Source organism: Hemitrygon akajei, chromosome 1 (assembly GCF_048418815.1).
Source record: "Hemitrygon akajei chromosome 1, sHemAka1.3, whole genome shotgun sequence".
Taxonomy (NCBI): domain Eukaryota; kingdom Metazoa; phylum Chordata; class Chondrichthyes; order Myliobatiformes; family Dasyatidae; genus Hemitrygon; species Hemitrygon akajei.
The window spans coordinates 209,982,790-210,000,346 of NC_133124.1; the positions used below are offsets into that span (position 1 = coordinate 209,982,790).

The window sequence follows — 17,557 nt, forward strand, 5'->3', positions numbered from 1 at the left end:
ATGATCTTTCAAAAATCACTAGATTCTGGAATGGTTGAGGAGGATTGGAAAATTGCAATGTCAGGCTGCTCTTTTAGAAGGGAGGGAAGCAGAAGAAAGGAAATTATAGATTAGTTATCTTGACTTCAGTGGTTGGGAAGATGTTGGAGTCCACTATTAAGGATAAAGTTTCAGGGTACTTGGAGGCACATCGTGAAATAGTAGGACAAGGTCAGCATAGTTTCCTTCAGGGGAAATTTTCCCTGTTGGAATTATCTGAGGAAATAACAAGCAGGATAGACAAAGAAGAGTCAGTGGATGTTGTGTACTTGGAATTTCAGAAGGTCTTTGATAAGGTGCTCATGAGGCTGCTTAGCAAGGTAACAGGTACCTTTCCAGTGTGGATTGAAGTGTAGCTGACCTGCAAGAGGCAAAGAGCGAGAACAAAGGAGGCCTTTTCTGATCGGCTGCCAGTAAGTACTGACGTTCCGCAGGGGTCAGTGTTGGGACCACTTCTTTCCATGTCATATATCAATGACTTGGATGACTGAATTGTTGGCTTTGTAGCCAAGTTGCGGATGATACAGTTAGATGGAGGGGCAGGTAGTATTGAGAAAGCAGGAAGTCTACAAGTAGAGACAGACAGATTGGGCGAATGGGCAAATAGATAGATAGATAGATAGATACTTTATTCATCCCCATGGGGAAATTCAACTTTTTTCCAATGTCCCATACACTTGTTGTAGCAAAACTAATTACATACAATACTTAACTCAGTAAAAAAATATGATATGCATCTAAATCACTATCTCAAAAAGCATTAATAATAGCTTTTAAAAAGGTCTTAAGTCCTGGCGGTAGAATTGTAAAGCCTAATGGCATTGGGGAGTATTGACCTCTTCATCCTGTCTGAGGAGCATTGCATCGATAGTAACCTGTCGCTGAAACTGCTTCTCTGTCTCTGGATGGTGCTATGTAGAGGATGTTCAGAGTTTTCCATAATTGACCGTAGATGGATTGTGTAGGGAAGTGTATGGTCATGCACTTGGCAGAAGGTATAAAAGTATAGACTATTTTCTAAACAAAGATATTTTTGAAAATCAGAGGTGCAAAGGGACTTGGGTATCGTCAAGCAGGATTCCCTAAAGGTTAACTTGAAGGTGGTAAGGAAGGCAAATGCAATGTTAGCATTCATTTCGAGAGGACTAGAATATAACAGCAAGGATGTAGTGCTGAGGCTTTATAAGGCTTTGGTCAGACAACACTTGGACTATTGTGAGCAGTTTTGGTTCCGTTATCTAAGATGTGCTGGCATTGGAGAGGATCCAGAGGAGGTTCACAAAGACGATTTAGAGAATGAATTAACTAACTTGAACACTTTAAAGGGGGACATTAAATCCACTGAGAGACACAAATACGGTTTGAAAGGACAAATTGTAAGAAGTGGGAACTTGGAAAATTATCACTGTGTTTTAGACAGAATACCGTGGCATTAGATTTTTATTTACACTCAGATTTCTGGGCCACTGACTTACAATGAAGGCAAAATGCTTCTATTACTTAAAGATTTTAAAGGTTAAAGATTACCTTTATTTGTCACATGTACACTAAAACATTGAAACAGACAGTGAAATGTGCTGCTTGTGTCAAAATATATCAGCGAGGTTTGGGGTAGCCCTCAAGGGTCACCAACATACTGCCCACAACTCACCAACCCTAGCTTTGCAGTGTGGGAGGAAACCAGAGCACTCAACAAGAAAATGCACATGATCACAGGGAGAACATACAAACTCCTTACAGATGGCAGCAAGGATCAAACCCCAAATGCTGGCTCTGTAAAGTGATTACACTAACCACTACACTATTGTGCCACTCTACTTCTGACGTCGAACTTTAGTTTGAAGGTACCAAACTGCTAGACGGGCTTTTGACCACCCAGGACTTAACCAAACTATGCAATGAATCAATTGGAATAGGTAATGCTTGTTTCAAAAAGACATATAAAGGTTGACCTAGTTATATTGTTACCAATAATTCGGTCTTGTGTGTGGATAATAATGATGGTTATACATAAATAGCTTTGGGTCCAGCTATATAATGATTGTTACATCTCCAGAGTATAGGACTGTAGGATGACTAACGAGAATGAATAAATGGCTTTAATTGATTAGCTCACTTAGAAATATTCAGTAAACAGTACAAATAGATAAAAGTACAGCACAAAAATATGGTCCTGACCAATGCGTGAAAGATTGCGTTGACTGCTGTAAAACTATGAAATATCAAATAAAAGTGGATCGATCACCATTTTGTGCGAGTGATGTGAAATGACTGAAGTAAGCAGTGTTTGACAGCATTGCATTGGACACCACACCTAAGCAGCAACACAGTCAGCAAAGCAAACAGAATGTTGAAACATGTTGTAAACAAATCAAAAACATATCATAATCTGATGTGTTTTGGACATACCATGGTCCAAATATCATAAGTGAAAAATCAAAAACTGCAAATGCAGGAAATTGAAATTTTAAAAAAACACAGAAAATGGTGGGAAGATTCATCAGTTTAGATGAGGGGTCTTCAGTAGCTGTTTGTCTGTCCACAGTTGCTGCCCGAGTTGTGAATGCTTCTGGCAATTTTTGTTTTTATTTCAAGCACTGTATTTAATCTTGCTTACTTAACTGTAAGGCAATATGAAATTGTGGTGGCAGTTCAGATAAAAATCATGAGATTCACATCAGAGTGGGACTATGTTGCAAACTGAACTAACTTCAACTCATTAAATTGACAGGGTTTAAATTTACCAGACTGGCACGTGGCACAGTAGCACAACGCTTTACAGTAGACGACCAGGGTTCAATGCCTGTAATGAGTTTGTACATTCTCCCCGTGACCACGTGGGTTTTCTCCAGGTGCTCCGGTTTCCTCCCACAGTCCAAAGATGTACCAGTTGATAAGTTACTCGATCATTGTAAATTGTCCCGTGATTAGGCTAGGTTAAATCAAGGCATTGCAGGACAATGTAGCTTAAAGGGCCAGAATGGCCTGTTCCGTGAGATAGATAGATAGATAAATAAAATAAATAAGTTGACCTTGCTGGACTTTATTATAAGTACTCGATCCAGTGAGCAGGAAATGCATCAAAGTACTTTAAATTAATCTAAAGCAGTACAACAGAGGGTAAATTGACAAGTAAAATACAGCAGATTTCTGGGTAAAATGGTGGAAGTAAAAACTCTGGAATGAAGTTGGATGCGGTCAGAGACTATCTCTCAACTAGGGCCATCGAGCATTAAAAAAATGAAATTCAAGTTAATCAAAGTTTTCATGACGCTGCTTAAACAATAGCAGATCTATATTAATAATGATACAATGAAAAATGCTTTATCTTCTAAATTTGAATGGCCCAATGGGAAAAAAACATTTGCATCTATAACTCAAATGCATTTATAATTCTAATATTCTACTTTAAAATTTTCTTCATATTTATGGTTATGCAATTAGAAGAAATTAGCTGCTGGGAAATTTTGTCCTTCAAGGAGACAGCTGAAATTCTGGGTACATTCTTCATGACTTTTTTTTTGACTATTCTTTTTTAGGTTTAGAAGATAATGGGCGGCATTTGTCAAAATGTCTTATGTGCTCTCCCAGCAGACAAGAGATCTAATGATGTTCTCTTGCATTAAAAGGAGTACTGTATGTTGTAACCAAGACTACAAGCAACTGGTTTTCAGTTATATTCATACATTAGTGATATGTAGGCCAAGGCTAAAGAGACTCAGGCTCGTCTTCAGAAAATCGACTCACCCAATGCACTCAGTCCTAGAGATTTATTAGACAAAAGTGCTATAGTTGAGATATTTACTCACTTTTAAATTACATACTACTTGTTGTATGATTATTGCAAGATTGTTATATGATGGAAGCAAGATTAGACAAAGGGGCACTGAAAAATGAGCCTTCCTTATTTTAAGTCTTTGATCATAATCACCTCTACAATGGAATCTCAAAAACGTAGCCCACAAATTTTGTGTGTACTGGGCATTATTAGCTTATCATGTTTAGAGCTCAGATTTTGCTGATGTGAAAACAGACATTCAGCATCTTTCAAACCAGGCTCTTTCCAGCATCTGACTAGATCCAGCTCCTGTTTCCTTAGGCCAGTAAGTAAATCAGACAGGTCCTGGTTGTCATTAGAGGCGAAACAGGAGTGTGCTCAGTGACAGACAGATTGATGACATGGAAGGAAGAACTTATCTTCACCTCTGTGGTATATTGCCACCACCAATTCTCCCTCTGCCCTCCTGCTTAACTACAAAGAGGAGCAGTGTGAAGCAGGAAACAAAGTGCATTGCTCAGAAACCTTATGCAACTGAATAGTAGGTCAGGGCTCACAACATGGGGGAACATACAGTACTGTGCAAAAGGCTTAGGCTGCCACAATAAAAAAAACATTACATTTGTGAGTGATGATAAACCTGATTCTGAGATGGGGCTCTATTGTGGACTGAGAGTGGGAAAGATGCAAGGAGAGGGGAATCATGGGTGAGAACAGAGAGAGCAAGAAGCACATAACAGACATTCTGTAATGATCAATAAACCAATTGTTTGGAATCAAATGACCTTGCTTGGTGTCTCAGGGCTGGGTATGTTTGCACCCGTGCCACCCCCTGCCACTAGCACTCCTTCTCTGTCACCTATCCCACACCCCTCCCACGGTGCTCCACCCTCACCGTTCCCAACATCTTTTGCCCCTGCCACATTTATAAACTCACCCTCCGCTCCACAAAGACAAATGCAGTACTGTGCATTCATTTGATTGATTTTGATATTTTTAAATCCTTAATATGTATATTCACATGCTATTAAGAAATCACTGATTTTAATTCATGCAGAACAATAACCCCAGTTAAAATTTTGTCATAACACTTCAGTTATGATGTCAAAGCTGTGTATTGAAGTAGATATAAAATCATAGAACTTCTGCAGGCTGGTCTTAGGGTTACAAAGCAAAAAAAAACTGCACACAACATTTTGACAATGGCTTAACCAATGAACAGAATGTTGCTGAATACCTTTGAGCTTTATATTAAACCAAGTAGGATCCCACTTGCTAAACCAATTGGAACTCCACAACACATTTCAATTTACATGTGATAAGTAAATGAATCTGAACATAAATGACCAGGAAATATAAAAAATAAAATAAATTTTAAAAAGCAGGTAAGTTTACCTTTTCCTCTTCAAAAACAATTTGGGCTTTTGACCTTTGTTTCAGAACAGATGGAGGGCTAGCGCCAAAAGTTAACCTCTGGTGTGCTGGTGATTCCCCTTTACGTAAAGGGGTATTGGATGGTAACCTTTCATCAAACAGCTCAGGACTCAACGCTTCACCAAAGGTCACTTTTTTCTTCTGTTGTGGTTTACTGCAGCTCGTAGACAGAATAGACTTTTGCTCCTTTGAACCTAAAATTACAAAAATTACCTCAACTATTTCTTTCCTTAAACAGACCATACTACTGTAAATAATGATATCAAAAGCACGCAAGACTTGATAAGAAAGAACAATTATTGAACAGATAGCGGAAATTCTGCCATTTGTAGGAATTAAGGTATGAGCATACAGTTAGACTTTTGAGATATTATAAGATCATTTGCTTGTAGGTACATAAGTTGGACACTTGTAACCCAGGAACGGCCTGTAATTTTACATTCTGTCATTTGATTTGGTTTTCAGCATTTTGAGTCACTGGTGATGTAATGCAGCATACACCTAAAAGCAGTGGCATCAGAAAGTGGATAAAATCAAAATTAAAAAGTACAGGTGACCCCCATGTTACTGGAGGTGCGGGAGATATGCATTCTGGAAAACTATCTGTACTGCGATCTTTCCCAAGGCAAAACTGCTTTATCTGCACGTGCACCAAAAAATACAAAAAAAAAATGATTTATATACTCCCCCTGCCCAATTCCGTAAGAGTGAATTTTATTCTGTATCAAAATTTTTACTTCTGATTTGAGTATTCCGTAAATGCAGATGTCTATAATCTGAACATCCCTAATATAGGTCTGGGTGTGAAATATCTGTCATCTTATATTTGCAAAATGGGATTTCAGCATCTGGGTGATTATCTGATACTTAGTCAAAGGATGGAGTTAGGAAGATGTTGGACTGGTGGTGGGAGTAGTGGTGAAGACAGCAAACTTCATTTTTTTTTCCTAAACTAGACCAAGAAAAGCATGCACAGAAGATCATTAACTACATAATCTCTTTTCTCCTGATAGCTCAGGCTGTGGATGCCTTTAGCAATACCAATTTGAATTCAGCACAAATTGGGGATTTAACCCCATAGCAATAAACTGAGAACTTAAGTGATGCAGTGAATGGTACATTTACTAAATAAGTCAACAGTGGTTATCAGAAGGCATTTACTAACCACAGAATATTGGGACACAAATGCCTTTATTTGCATATTAACAATATCTACCCATGAATAGGTACACCTTTTACCTACTTGTTTGGGATAAACCTGGGAGATCTGGGAGCTCTGCTGTTGAAGATTTGTTCGCATCCTGCTCTGCAGCTTGAAATGTGTCCATGAATGCTGTAATCTTACTCTTCAGCACTGAAACTCTCTGAGATTCCTAATAAAAAGGCAATCAATCAATTGGTATCATCTTCTTCCCCCCTCAAGTAAAAAGTCAACTTAAATAGAGGGTTGCGCAGTGCAGATTAATCACTGATTTTTTTATTCCACATTCATCAAGACAACATTGGCAACATTAAAAAATTAAGCATTTACTCGTAATGTTTGTTACTCAGATATACCTGCATCTTTTGTTTGGCAATATAGCAAATAAGACTGTTGGTCTCTGGGGATCCTCGGGCTCCAACAGAAGATGCTCTTCGTGAGAATCTTTTTCTCCCCGCAGAGAACTTTCCTGGAACACATGTTAAGGAAAATATCAAATGCATCATCCATCTTGGACAGCCAAGTGAAGCTGGAATTTCACTTTGATGTATTATTTTGTACACTAAAACACCAAATATAGACTTTCAAATCTAAAGGTAAAAGGCATTGCAGGAGGAGATATTGCCTTCCAACTCACTGATAGTCAGTAATGTGGGTGTGAGTTAAGGAGACAGCCCTTAGCAAGACACTTCAGAGGTTAGAAAAGATCTCCAAATGATAATGCAAAATGCAGGTAGTTTTCCCAGAAGTACTGATAGAAGCAGAGATCAAATAATCACCATTCCCAATTTGTAATCCTCTTAGTTTTTATAATCCTTAAATTTAATAATGGAAATTTGGTGGTGCTGTGGTTGTTGACAACAAACTAAGGGCAATTATCTCTGAGGTATAGTCTGTTATGCCTTACCTCCAAAGAACATTCTGCAGTGGAGGGCTTGCTGATTAAAAACATTTTCACCTGCATTTTCATCTTGATGGATATACAAGTGCATTATTTACAGTTTATATTCTCTTTAAATAATTATGGATTTCCTCCATATCATTTAGGAAAATACAACAATGTTACTAATATGACATTACTTGGATAGTAGGGTGGAGATATGACTCTACCAAAGGAGGTGTAAGGCGCTACTTCCCTCCACTAACCTGCAGGTCACCCTTGGGCAAGATGTAGCACCTTCTTTGCTCCCCACCTTCCTGCTGGGTCAGGTGGTGGATGGTCACATGAGCAGTTGGTGCACATCACAAATCCTAGTTTTGCCACCACTGACGTCGGGCACTCAATTTCTGAAGAGTACTGATAATGGCTGATCACTCGTCTTGTAAAGATACTGCCTAGAAGGTGACAATGGTAAACCATTTCTATAGAAAAATTTGCCAAGATCAATCACGGTCAAGACCATGATCAGCCATGTTATATAACACAGTACATAATGTATGAATGATTAGTGTGAAGATGACAACTTTAGACGACTGCCGGTATTTTAATTTATTAATACCTAGAAACACCATTCTTGGATTCACCTTAGAAGTTATCTAATGTACTCAGACTTCATGGATGGGTGACTGCCTTCTGAAACAAAATGCTCCTGCTGGCATTAAAACCAGCTAAAAAACAACATTAAAATAAAAGAATTTCTCCTTTTGGTGTTTACACAGCTGTCAAACAATAATTGTAAATATTAAGAGTAGAGAACCTTTAGATACAAGTGACTTTAGTAAAGACTATCAAAACTATTTTCCAGTTTTTGTGAGGGCATCAAATTTACTCCTATAGTCACATCATATGACACTGATGGTTTTAACAATTTGATAATTAGCAATAAGATTTCACACTTAATTGTAGAAACACGAACTGTCTGTGTAATCATAGTTTATTTATTTATTTACCTAGAGGTACAGCGCGGTAACAGGCCCTTACAGCCTAACGAGTGTCCGCCACCTAGTTAGACCCAAATGACCAATTAACCTACTAACCCATAGGTCTTTGGACTGTGGGAGGAAACCAGAGCACCCATAGGAAACCCATGCAGTCATGGGGAGAACATGCAAACTCTTGACAGACAATTAACTGCCTTGAAATGTTAGTTAATGAATAGGTAGGTAACCTTCTCCCAATCATAATTATTTATACCTAATTCTTCTTTTATATTTCATGTTTAATTTTAAGAACTCGATTTATCAGTTTCAAGAGTTTGACAAGAAGGGGTTCATTCATCCAGTTACACATGGGCATATAATTAAGGATCTCATGTTCTGACCAGATAGACTCCAACCTAATGGCATAAACATTGATTTCTCTTCCCAGTTTTTGTATTTCCCCTCCTCCTTCCTTCTTCATCTATTCCCCACACTGACTTTCTGCCTCTACTTCTCATCTGCCTCTCACCTCCCTCTAGTGTCCTTCCTTCTTCCATGGTCTACTCTCCTCTCCTATCAGATTCCTTCTTCTCCAGCCCTTTATTTTTCCCACCAACCTGGCTTCACATATCATCTTCCACTTAGTACTCCTTCCACTCCCGCTACCCATTATTTTGGAGTCTTCTTTTCTTTCCAGTTGAAGGGTCTCATCCTGGAACATTGACTGTTTATTCATTTCCATAGACACTGCCCAACCTGCTGAGTTCCTGCAACATTTTGTGCATGAAACTCAGAATTAATCTTTGACTGGATGATATATGACAGTACAGTGGATATGTTACTTATGGACCACAGATGGCTGATAAACTTCAACTACTCTTAAACAAGGAGCATTAGAGATAGGATGCAAGGAACGTTCAAGATTTTTTTATCCTCATTGTTTATCTGTCTGAATAAATAGTCCTGAAGTGATGATATAGTGTACAATGTTCTGTATGGTTGAATAAAAATGCTTCAGGTATGGAATTCATTGACACAGGTGGCTGTAAGGGCCAAATTATTAGGTATATTTAAAGCAGATAGGTTTGATTGGTCAGGGTATCAAAGGGAGAAGGCAGGAAAATGGGATTGCAAGGGATAATAAATCAGCAATGATTTTATAGCAGAGCAGATTCAATGGGCTGAATGGCCTAATTATGCTGTCTTATGGTCTTTGTAAAGTTTACTTCTTAGCACTAACTTATCTCATGTCCCAATCCAGGTGAAATGCAGAACAGGGAACCTTGCACTAGAGACAACCTTACTCCCATCCCAAACCAGCACAGCACATATTCTGTCTCTAGAGGCATGTTCATTTTGTACAAACATCATTTCCTGTTCGTAAGCTTTTTTTTTCCTGTTCGGATTAACTTGGATTTCGACTTGGAGTAAACACGAGAGAAAGACATCCATCTCTGTCCACTCTTTGTTTATCCTTGAAACAGCAATGTCTTTGTTAATACTGGTAAATATTTACTAGATACACTTTCAAGAAAGGATTATGTTTACCTTTCATCACTATTATCATTGCCCCATGAGTAAACTCAAGTCCGCAACATAACCATAGAAAGTTGCATGTATGTATAACCTTGTTTAATGCTGATCGTGAAAATAATTGATAACATTAGTACAGTCGGCCCACCTTATCCACGAGGGATTGGTTCCGGACCCCTCACAGATACCAAAAAACGCAGATGGTCAAGTCCCTTGTTTAACCTGTTTCAGTGCAGTAGACTTTAGGATCCAGCAGAACCCCTGACCTTATTTAACCTGTCTCAGAGCTGTGGTTTTTAGGACCCGGCGGAGCTCTGAATTGCAGTGTTTCTGTTCACAAAAACAATCACGATCACGATTGAAAATAAAGTGGAAATAATAAAGCGATCAGAAAGAGGTGAAACGCCATCAGTCATTGGAAAAGCGTTAGGCTACAGTCGGTCAATAATCCGAACAATTTTAAAGGATAAAGTGAGAAAGGCCCTGCCCCGATGAAAGCTACAATTATTACTAAGCAAAGCAATGGTTTAATTATTGAAATACATATGTTTCTTAAGTGTTTTATATGCATAGAAAGGTAAAATATATACTATTTTCTAAGAAACATTTGACTGACACTAAATAATACTGGATGTAGCTGTTCTGACTTACTTAGTAAGAGAATTTCTGATTTTTTTAATCCCGATCCACGATAACCTATGCACATCCTCCCGTATACTTTAAATCATCTCTACATTACTTATAATACCTAATAGAATGTAAATACTTGTAAATAAATGTTATACTGAATTGTTTAGGGAATAATGCCAAGAAAAAAGTCTGTACATACTCGAACAACGAGTGCTGGAAGAGCACTTCCGGGTTTTCTTGATTCGCGGTTGGTTGAATCCGTGCACGTGGAACTCGCGGATAAGGAGGGCCAACTGTATATTGAGGAATGTAACAATTCTCTATTGAATTTAATGTGTTTTACTTAACTTTCTGCAGTTTCACTGTTTTCTCATTAAAACCCCTGAAGAAAGCTTCCAGCTGGGGTGATATTTGAGGAGCTTAACTCCCTGCCTAGGTTTGTATGCAATGCAATGCAAGGGCAATGGAGCTCACAATGCAAGGACAAGATCTGGTATTTTTCGCACTTTAGTACTATGTTACATTACCTGCTGAATTCAAGTTAAACATTTCTTCTGTCATTTCCCAGTTGCCTCCAGTATTTATTAAGGTATCCAGTGAAGGGGAAGGTGTTTTTGTCACACGGGAGTTGGATTGTTCTTCGTCCATATTCATCAAGTAATCCCAATACCTGTTTGCACAATTTTCTGAATCACTCCTGCTGGTGGTAGCACAACCACTAGGTGTTGTTGGAAAGGAAGGAACAATCGTAGATCCTACAGAAGAAAACAAAATAGTCAGTCATGGAGAATAAAGCGGTGCAGTACACGGACAACTTAAAAACTCTTGCCTGGGTAAAAGCAATCTAACATATTATGAAAGTTATAAAACAAAAGTTGGGGATGATTTTCAAAGGTTTAGTAACAGTTACAATCAAACTACATATGTGCATAATAAAAACTAACTAGGGAGAGAAAAATCCTATTCAGATGTTATGCTGCTAAACACTAGTCTAATTTCTGCAAAAAGTGCATTTTTAGCAAAATTTGGTTTTAAGAGAATAGAAATTTCATCTGTAACAAAATAACCTATTCAATTCCATGCTAGGCATTTTAGCAGTGGCTACTTGGGTAAAGTATAAGACTGATGCCCATGGAAGTGAATTAGCAAGTTGAAGATGTTAGGAAAATTATATAGATAATGCTTGCAGAATTTTCATCACTGTTTAACAACCACCATCTGTCCCACCAGCCTATTGTGGAAATATATCTACAACCCTGAAGTCTTCATGAATTTATTACTTTTGTAAAATGTAATGTGACAAAATGGAACCTGTGAGATCCTAGAGTACTTTGCTGGCTTGGATGGAGGCTTACATGAAGTAAGAGTGTGAGTGAGTGAGTGTGCACGGGCACTTTATAGCAAGGGGTGTGTTTATAAAAGGAAATGTTTTAATTACAGAGAAAAACAGGACACAGCTGTCATGGGGGGGAGGGGCAAGAAGCTTCAAAAGACAAATGGACTGATTAATGAAGACAAGGAAGGAATGCCATTATGGAATGGAATGATTCAAAGACATCAAGTTGATAAATTACTGGACGTTGTAAATGTATAAAAATGGTTTGTTTTGAGTTTAAGATTGAAGCTACCTTCCAACAATTTAACATATGGAGGTAGCCCTTCCCTTGCAAGAATTAAACATACTTATAATTTGATCCGCTCTGAATTTGTTGTGGTTTGTTACTGTATATTAGAAGACCTAGCTGAACAGTACCACACTATCCACCTTTCATGAGGGCATTTTATATTTCAGCTGTCCACTTACAGCTCTTCATCATATTGTCAGGATACATGCAAAATGCACTGAGGCTTATACATTACCTTCACTTTCCCAAGTAACAGGCTTACAAGGAAGTTGATCATTTAACGTTAGGTCTTTAGAGTGCAAGCCCAATTCTAAAGGTGCGGGAATTGGCACATCCACATCTGTTGCTTTAAATGATGCTTCTTGACAAATGGACTCTTGCTGTGATCCAGGCCGAGGGTTAGCTAGATTGTTGAGTTTCAACATTTTCCTTTCATCCAGCGTTTGCACAGTACTGTAACTATTATTTGCAAGTAACAGCTGTCTAGAAGAAAGCTTGTCAGTTGTTTGATCTAGATTTTCAACTGATGGTAATTTTATTTCACATAAAGTTCCAGCTCTTGGTTTCCTTTTCCCTGCCAATCAAAAGGAAAATTGTTTCTAACAAATACAAATAAAAATTAATTGAATAGTTAGTTCAACAACCCTAATGACCTGACAGTGACTAAACCTTAAAGAAATTCTTTGCAAGGCATTGTATAAATACAAGCTTTTATTAATATGTTAAGAATGTTAACAAGTTGGATTTTCTTCACACAACAAGAAAGACTTGCTGAAATAGTACATAGCTTTGTCAAGATGACATTTGGAGAACTACCTGCAGTTCTGGACTTTATCTAGAAAAGGATGTGCTGGTACCCACAGTTCTAACACTCATGGTCCCAGTGAGAAAACATTGAGGTAACTAAAGCCCCACACTCCTCAAGTACCTGCACTTAAAAAGAGATTGTGAACTAAGTGGTACTGTTCTGGGGACCTGGTGCGAACTTTTGCCCTCCACTGTAAACAGCATCACAATAGCATTATCAGCATCACACAGCCTGGCACAGGAGAAAAATCTGAGGAAACTTCCAGTGTTGGTCTGCACAGTTGTTGTGATTGTTCAGCACTGAATACACTCAGCCCCCCCGCCCCTCTCCCTAGCCAGTATATTTCTCTCTGGTAATGAGTACTTCAGATGGTTATAAACATGAGAAGATCTGCAGATGCTGGATATCTCAAGCGATACACACAAAATGTAGAAGGAACTCGACAGGCCAAGCAGCATCTATGGAAATGAATAAGCAGTTGACATTTTGGGCTGAGACCCTTCTTCAGGACTGGAAAGGAAGGCGCAAGACACCAGATGGCCACTGTAGATAGATATCTGGGCTGGGAAGAAATGTATAATTAAATGAAGAGGGTGTTAACCAACTTCCATCACTTCATCAGAAGCTGATGAGAGAAAACATAGAATTTGGTCTTTCCATCAGTGCATGAGGCAGCTACTGTTGTCTCGGCCTGTTAAATTCCAGACCTTGCAGGGAGCTTCTGCAGGAGCCTTCCATGGAATGCTATGGGAGTAACTATCACTGGAATCATGTCATTGCAACGGGAGATTAGAAGGGCCAAGGCTTCAAAAAAAAAAAAGCACCAGCACAGTGTTGTATGGCACCAGAGAGGCAGGGGTTTGCACCAAACTATCAGCACTAGAGTGCTGTCAGAGCTCATTTCTATGATCACTTTGTGCTGATTTCATTAGCTCCATTGTTTCTGAGAACTAAGGGAGAGAGTCTAAGGTTTGAGCCAATTAGGACTAATGAGAAATTTGTTTAGAGGACAAAATATCTTTGGAATTCTATTCCTTAAGGGGGCATTGGATGCCCTTCGATGAATATATTCAATTAACTATAAGAACATTATTTATCAGACATTAATGAAAGAGGATATAGGGACACTGTGGACTTCGGATGCATAATAACCAGGACATTGAAAGACAGTAAGTGCTGAATGGCTTACTCCTAACATAGATTCTTATATCCTTACCTGGTACATTTCTCTTGGCTCTTATTTCCTTCAAATGGAGAGAATCTTGCCGTTCAAAATTCTTCAAAAGTAAAAATAGCAACACGCTTAGAAGTATACTCCAAAACAACCAGCTTCTACAACCTAATAGCTCACGAGGATACAAATATCATCACCATTGCATTTAGCAATAAGCTCATGTTCTCACATGTTTACAAGCATGCAAGAAATAATTCAAAGTGAAGAAACTGAACGTTTAGTGAATATTCACCTACTTATTACAGTGCAGGAGGCCCATTCTAAACAGAAATAAGGTAATTAATACATGCTAGCATTTGCTCTCATATACACTACTAAAAAGATCTGGTATGTAGCACAAAATATTGTACAAGTGTGGCCCTCAGAAATGATTTGTATGATTATCTGGCTTGCAAAGTAAACCCAAACTTGCTCTAATTCAAGCCATTGACGCCTATGTTATTGCAAAAAAAACCTAAGTGTTTAAAAATACAGAAGTGAATAGTGATAGATAGCCGATTTACTGCCCTGATACTCTACAAATCAGAACATCCTGTTTACTGACTGTGCAGAAAGTTTCCGACTCAGCATATATCCAGGGTAAAACTACACACCTTATGACCTGCACCATGGCAGTGATGCTGTTATCCACAGGCTCATTCTTTTTGTAACAGCTCAGCCATCAAAATTCAATTTATTCTTTTAAAAATAAAGAAAAATAACATACCTGTTCCACTACCAATTTGGCAGATCCCAAAGGTAGGTTTTCCAAATTTTCGTCCTCAAACCTACACGAAAAGTTATACTTGTAAAATTAAAATAAAAAACTAGCCTTAAATCTAACACAGAACTTCCAATATTTCTGTTGATCTTGATAATTTTTCACTTCTTCAGGTAGAACCAACAGATTGGTTGTCCTAAATCCTCAGATATCCCAGAAAATTTTCTGATTATTAGCAGCTTCATTGAAAATAACATGGACCAGATAAATACTTTGTGGAGATTTTGAGATATATATGATTATATGATATATATGTACAATGTCTGAAATACATCTTATGGAAATGTTTGTTTGATGAACTTCAATAAAAAAAATAAATTACAAAAAAAAAGAAAATAACATGGGCCTTGACTTTGCATGAAGAAGCAGAATAAAAAACTACTTAATCTACAGGTAATTTGTTTTTAATTATCAAGATCCATAATATATGGATTCGGGTATGTTATGTGGTAACCACTTGTGCTAGGGTATATTCCATGACTGTCGACGTGATATTGCTACGTGGATTACTGGACATTTCTAGTTTGCCATCTTAAGACTTTAAGAACTGTTCCTAAGCTTGACAGTTTGGGAGCCACACACACAAAACAGTTAACTTCTGCCTATTTCATTTAATTTTCTATATTTTTGAGTAGATACTAATAAATAGTGGTTTTAACATTAAAACCTGACTCATTTGTGATCTATTGCTGCTGGTACGTTACAGCAGTATCACTTATACAAAACTTTAACTAGTTATGTGCTTCATTAAACACAATCAAGAACCAAATTCTATTTATAAAAAGAAAAAAAACGCATCTCTACCTGTCAGATTCATTAAACACTCCAACATATCTTTTCATCATGTTAACATCACAAGCAGAATTTTCATTCAATGAAGATATAGCATTTTTTAGATTTTTTGTAATTATCTGGAAAAAAAAATTAAAATATTGTTTGTGAAATAATGAATTCAACATCAATTTCATTATTATTTAACAAACCAATCATTAATTTTTCATAGGCAACACGAGTGAACCTGCAGATGCTGGAAATAGATTAAAACACAAAATGCTGGCAGAACTCAGCAGGCTAGACATACAGCATCTATGGGAGGAGGTAGTGACGACGTTTCGGGCCAAAACGTCATCACTACCTCCTCCCATAGATGCTGTCTGGCCTGCTGAGTTCTGCCAGCATTTTGTGTTTTTATTCATTTTTCATACTGTTGTTTTGCCCAGTGTACCTAAGAAATCAAAGAAAATATTATGCAATAGTACCAGTTTAATTTGTCTGTGCACTCTCGCTCTCTCTCTCTCTCCATACCCCAAAATGGCTCACGTCTAGAAATCTACATGACCATCTTCTTAAAAACATGCAGTGAGTTAGCGTCCATGACCTTCTGTTGTAACAAATTTCACAGGTTCACCATCCTCTCAGTGAGGTCAATCTGGTAATTAAACTGCAGTCTACACCCACTAAAGAATGCATGTTAAATTAAAGTTAACCGGGAGGACTTTACACTGTTTAAATTGTATATGATTACTGAACTCTGCCCACCAGGCACTTCAACATATGTATTACTTGTCTAATTAACCATTTTAAACTTGATTATTTGAATATGTATTTGAATATCATAAAATGATTTGATGAACAAGTTTAACAGAGTTAACTGACTTGTGACATACATCACTCCAAATACAGTGACGGCCAAAAGAACTGCCTATCATTTTATCACAAGACATTGATAGCGCAAAGGCCACAAATACCATTTTCCTATTTTATCATTCAAACTTCAAACAAGGCCAAACCAAACTCACTCTGTCCCATCCCCAAATTTACCATTGCTCCAATACTTAACAGTATTCTCCGTGGATTGTCACCTTGTCGTGGTGGAGAAGCTTGTGTGGTCCTGAGATCCCGGGAGTGATGCCGTCTGGAGCTATGCTCCTGTTAGGGTCACCCATGGCGGTAAGGTCGAGGGTGAGGTCCCTGACAAAGAGCAATCCAACCAAGACCTCAACAGTGGAACAGGTGGACTAAGTTACTTCGAACTCAACGGCTGTGAAGGCGGATGAAGGCTGCAACAAATTCATCAGCTCCAATTGTTGCGGTTTCCATGCCATTGGAATCAGTTGGTTGATTTGTGAAGTATCGTGTGCTTCTTGGAGTGTAACATGAAGTGCACGTTAAACAAATACACGCACAGGCGTCTTTGCTCTGCGGTCACATCTTCAAGTCTTTCGGCGATCGGGGAAGGGCGACAGGAGCAGGCAATGTGCTGGCTGGAAGCTCCTAGTCAAGAACTGGCACGGAAGCGGTGAATACTTGATTCAGTCGCTCAGCTTTTGGATGGAAGCAGTAAAGTTGTTCGGTAGCAGTATTCAGGTCTGAGCAGCCCTATTTAGGATCCACTCTGCTCACCCTCAACTGGGAGGGGGCTAGAAAAGGTGCCCTAAAAATAGTCTGCTTCACCCCATCCTGTCTGGAAAGCCGCACCCAGAGGGATCACCATCACGCGGTCGAAAAACATCGATAAGTGAAACTATGAAATTTGGAACCTGCAATATATGAACTCTGATGGATATTTTGTTAAACTGCCTTTGTTGCCCGGGAACTCCAAAAATTCAACTTTGACATTGTAGCTCTGAGTGAGGCCCGCAGAGCTGGAAAAGG

General features: G+C 38.3%; 1 protein-coding gene across 3 annotated transcripts in view; it reads right to left on the bottom strand.

Moving 5' to 3' along the window:
* cdca2 (cell division cycle associated 2) overlaps window positions 1-17,557 on the bottom strand; it is a 45,290-nt gene that overhangs the window by 17,812 nt on the left and 9,921 nt on the right. For all 3 annotated transcript variants that reach the window (XM_073059682.1, XM_073059699.1, XM_073059689.1), the window contains 8 exons: window positions 15,707-15,813; window positions 14,849-14,909; window positions 14,125-14,185; window positions 12,336-12,674; window positions 11,003-11,230; window positions 6,809-6,921; window positions 6,495-6,624; window positions 5,213-5,445 (listed from right to left, as the gene is read on the bottom strand). In XM_073059682.1, the coding sequence (XP_072915783.1) occupies window positions 5,213-5,445; window positions 6,495-6,624; window positions 6,809-6,921; window positions 11,003-11,230; window positions 12,336-12,674; window positions 14,125-14,185; window positions 14,849-14,909; window positions 15,707-15,813 (1,272 nt within the window). The remainder of the gene's footprint in view (window positions 1-5,212; window positions 5,446-6,494; window positions 6,625-6,808; window positions 6,922-11,002; window positions 11,231-12,335; window positions 12,675-14,124; window positions 14,186-14,848; window positions 14,910-15,706; window positions 15,814-17,557) is intronic.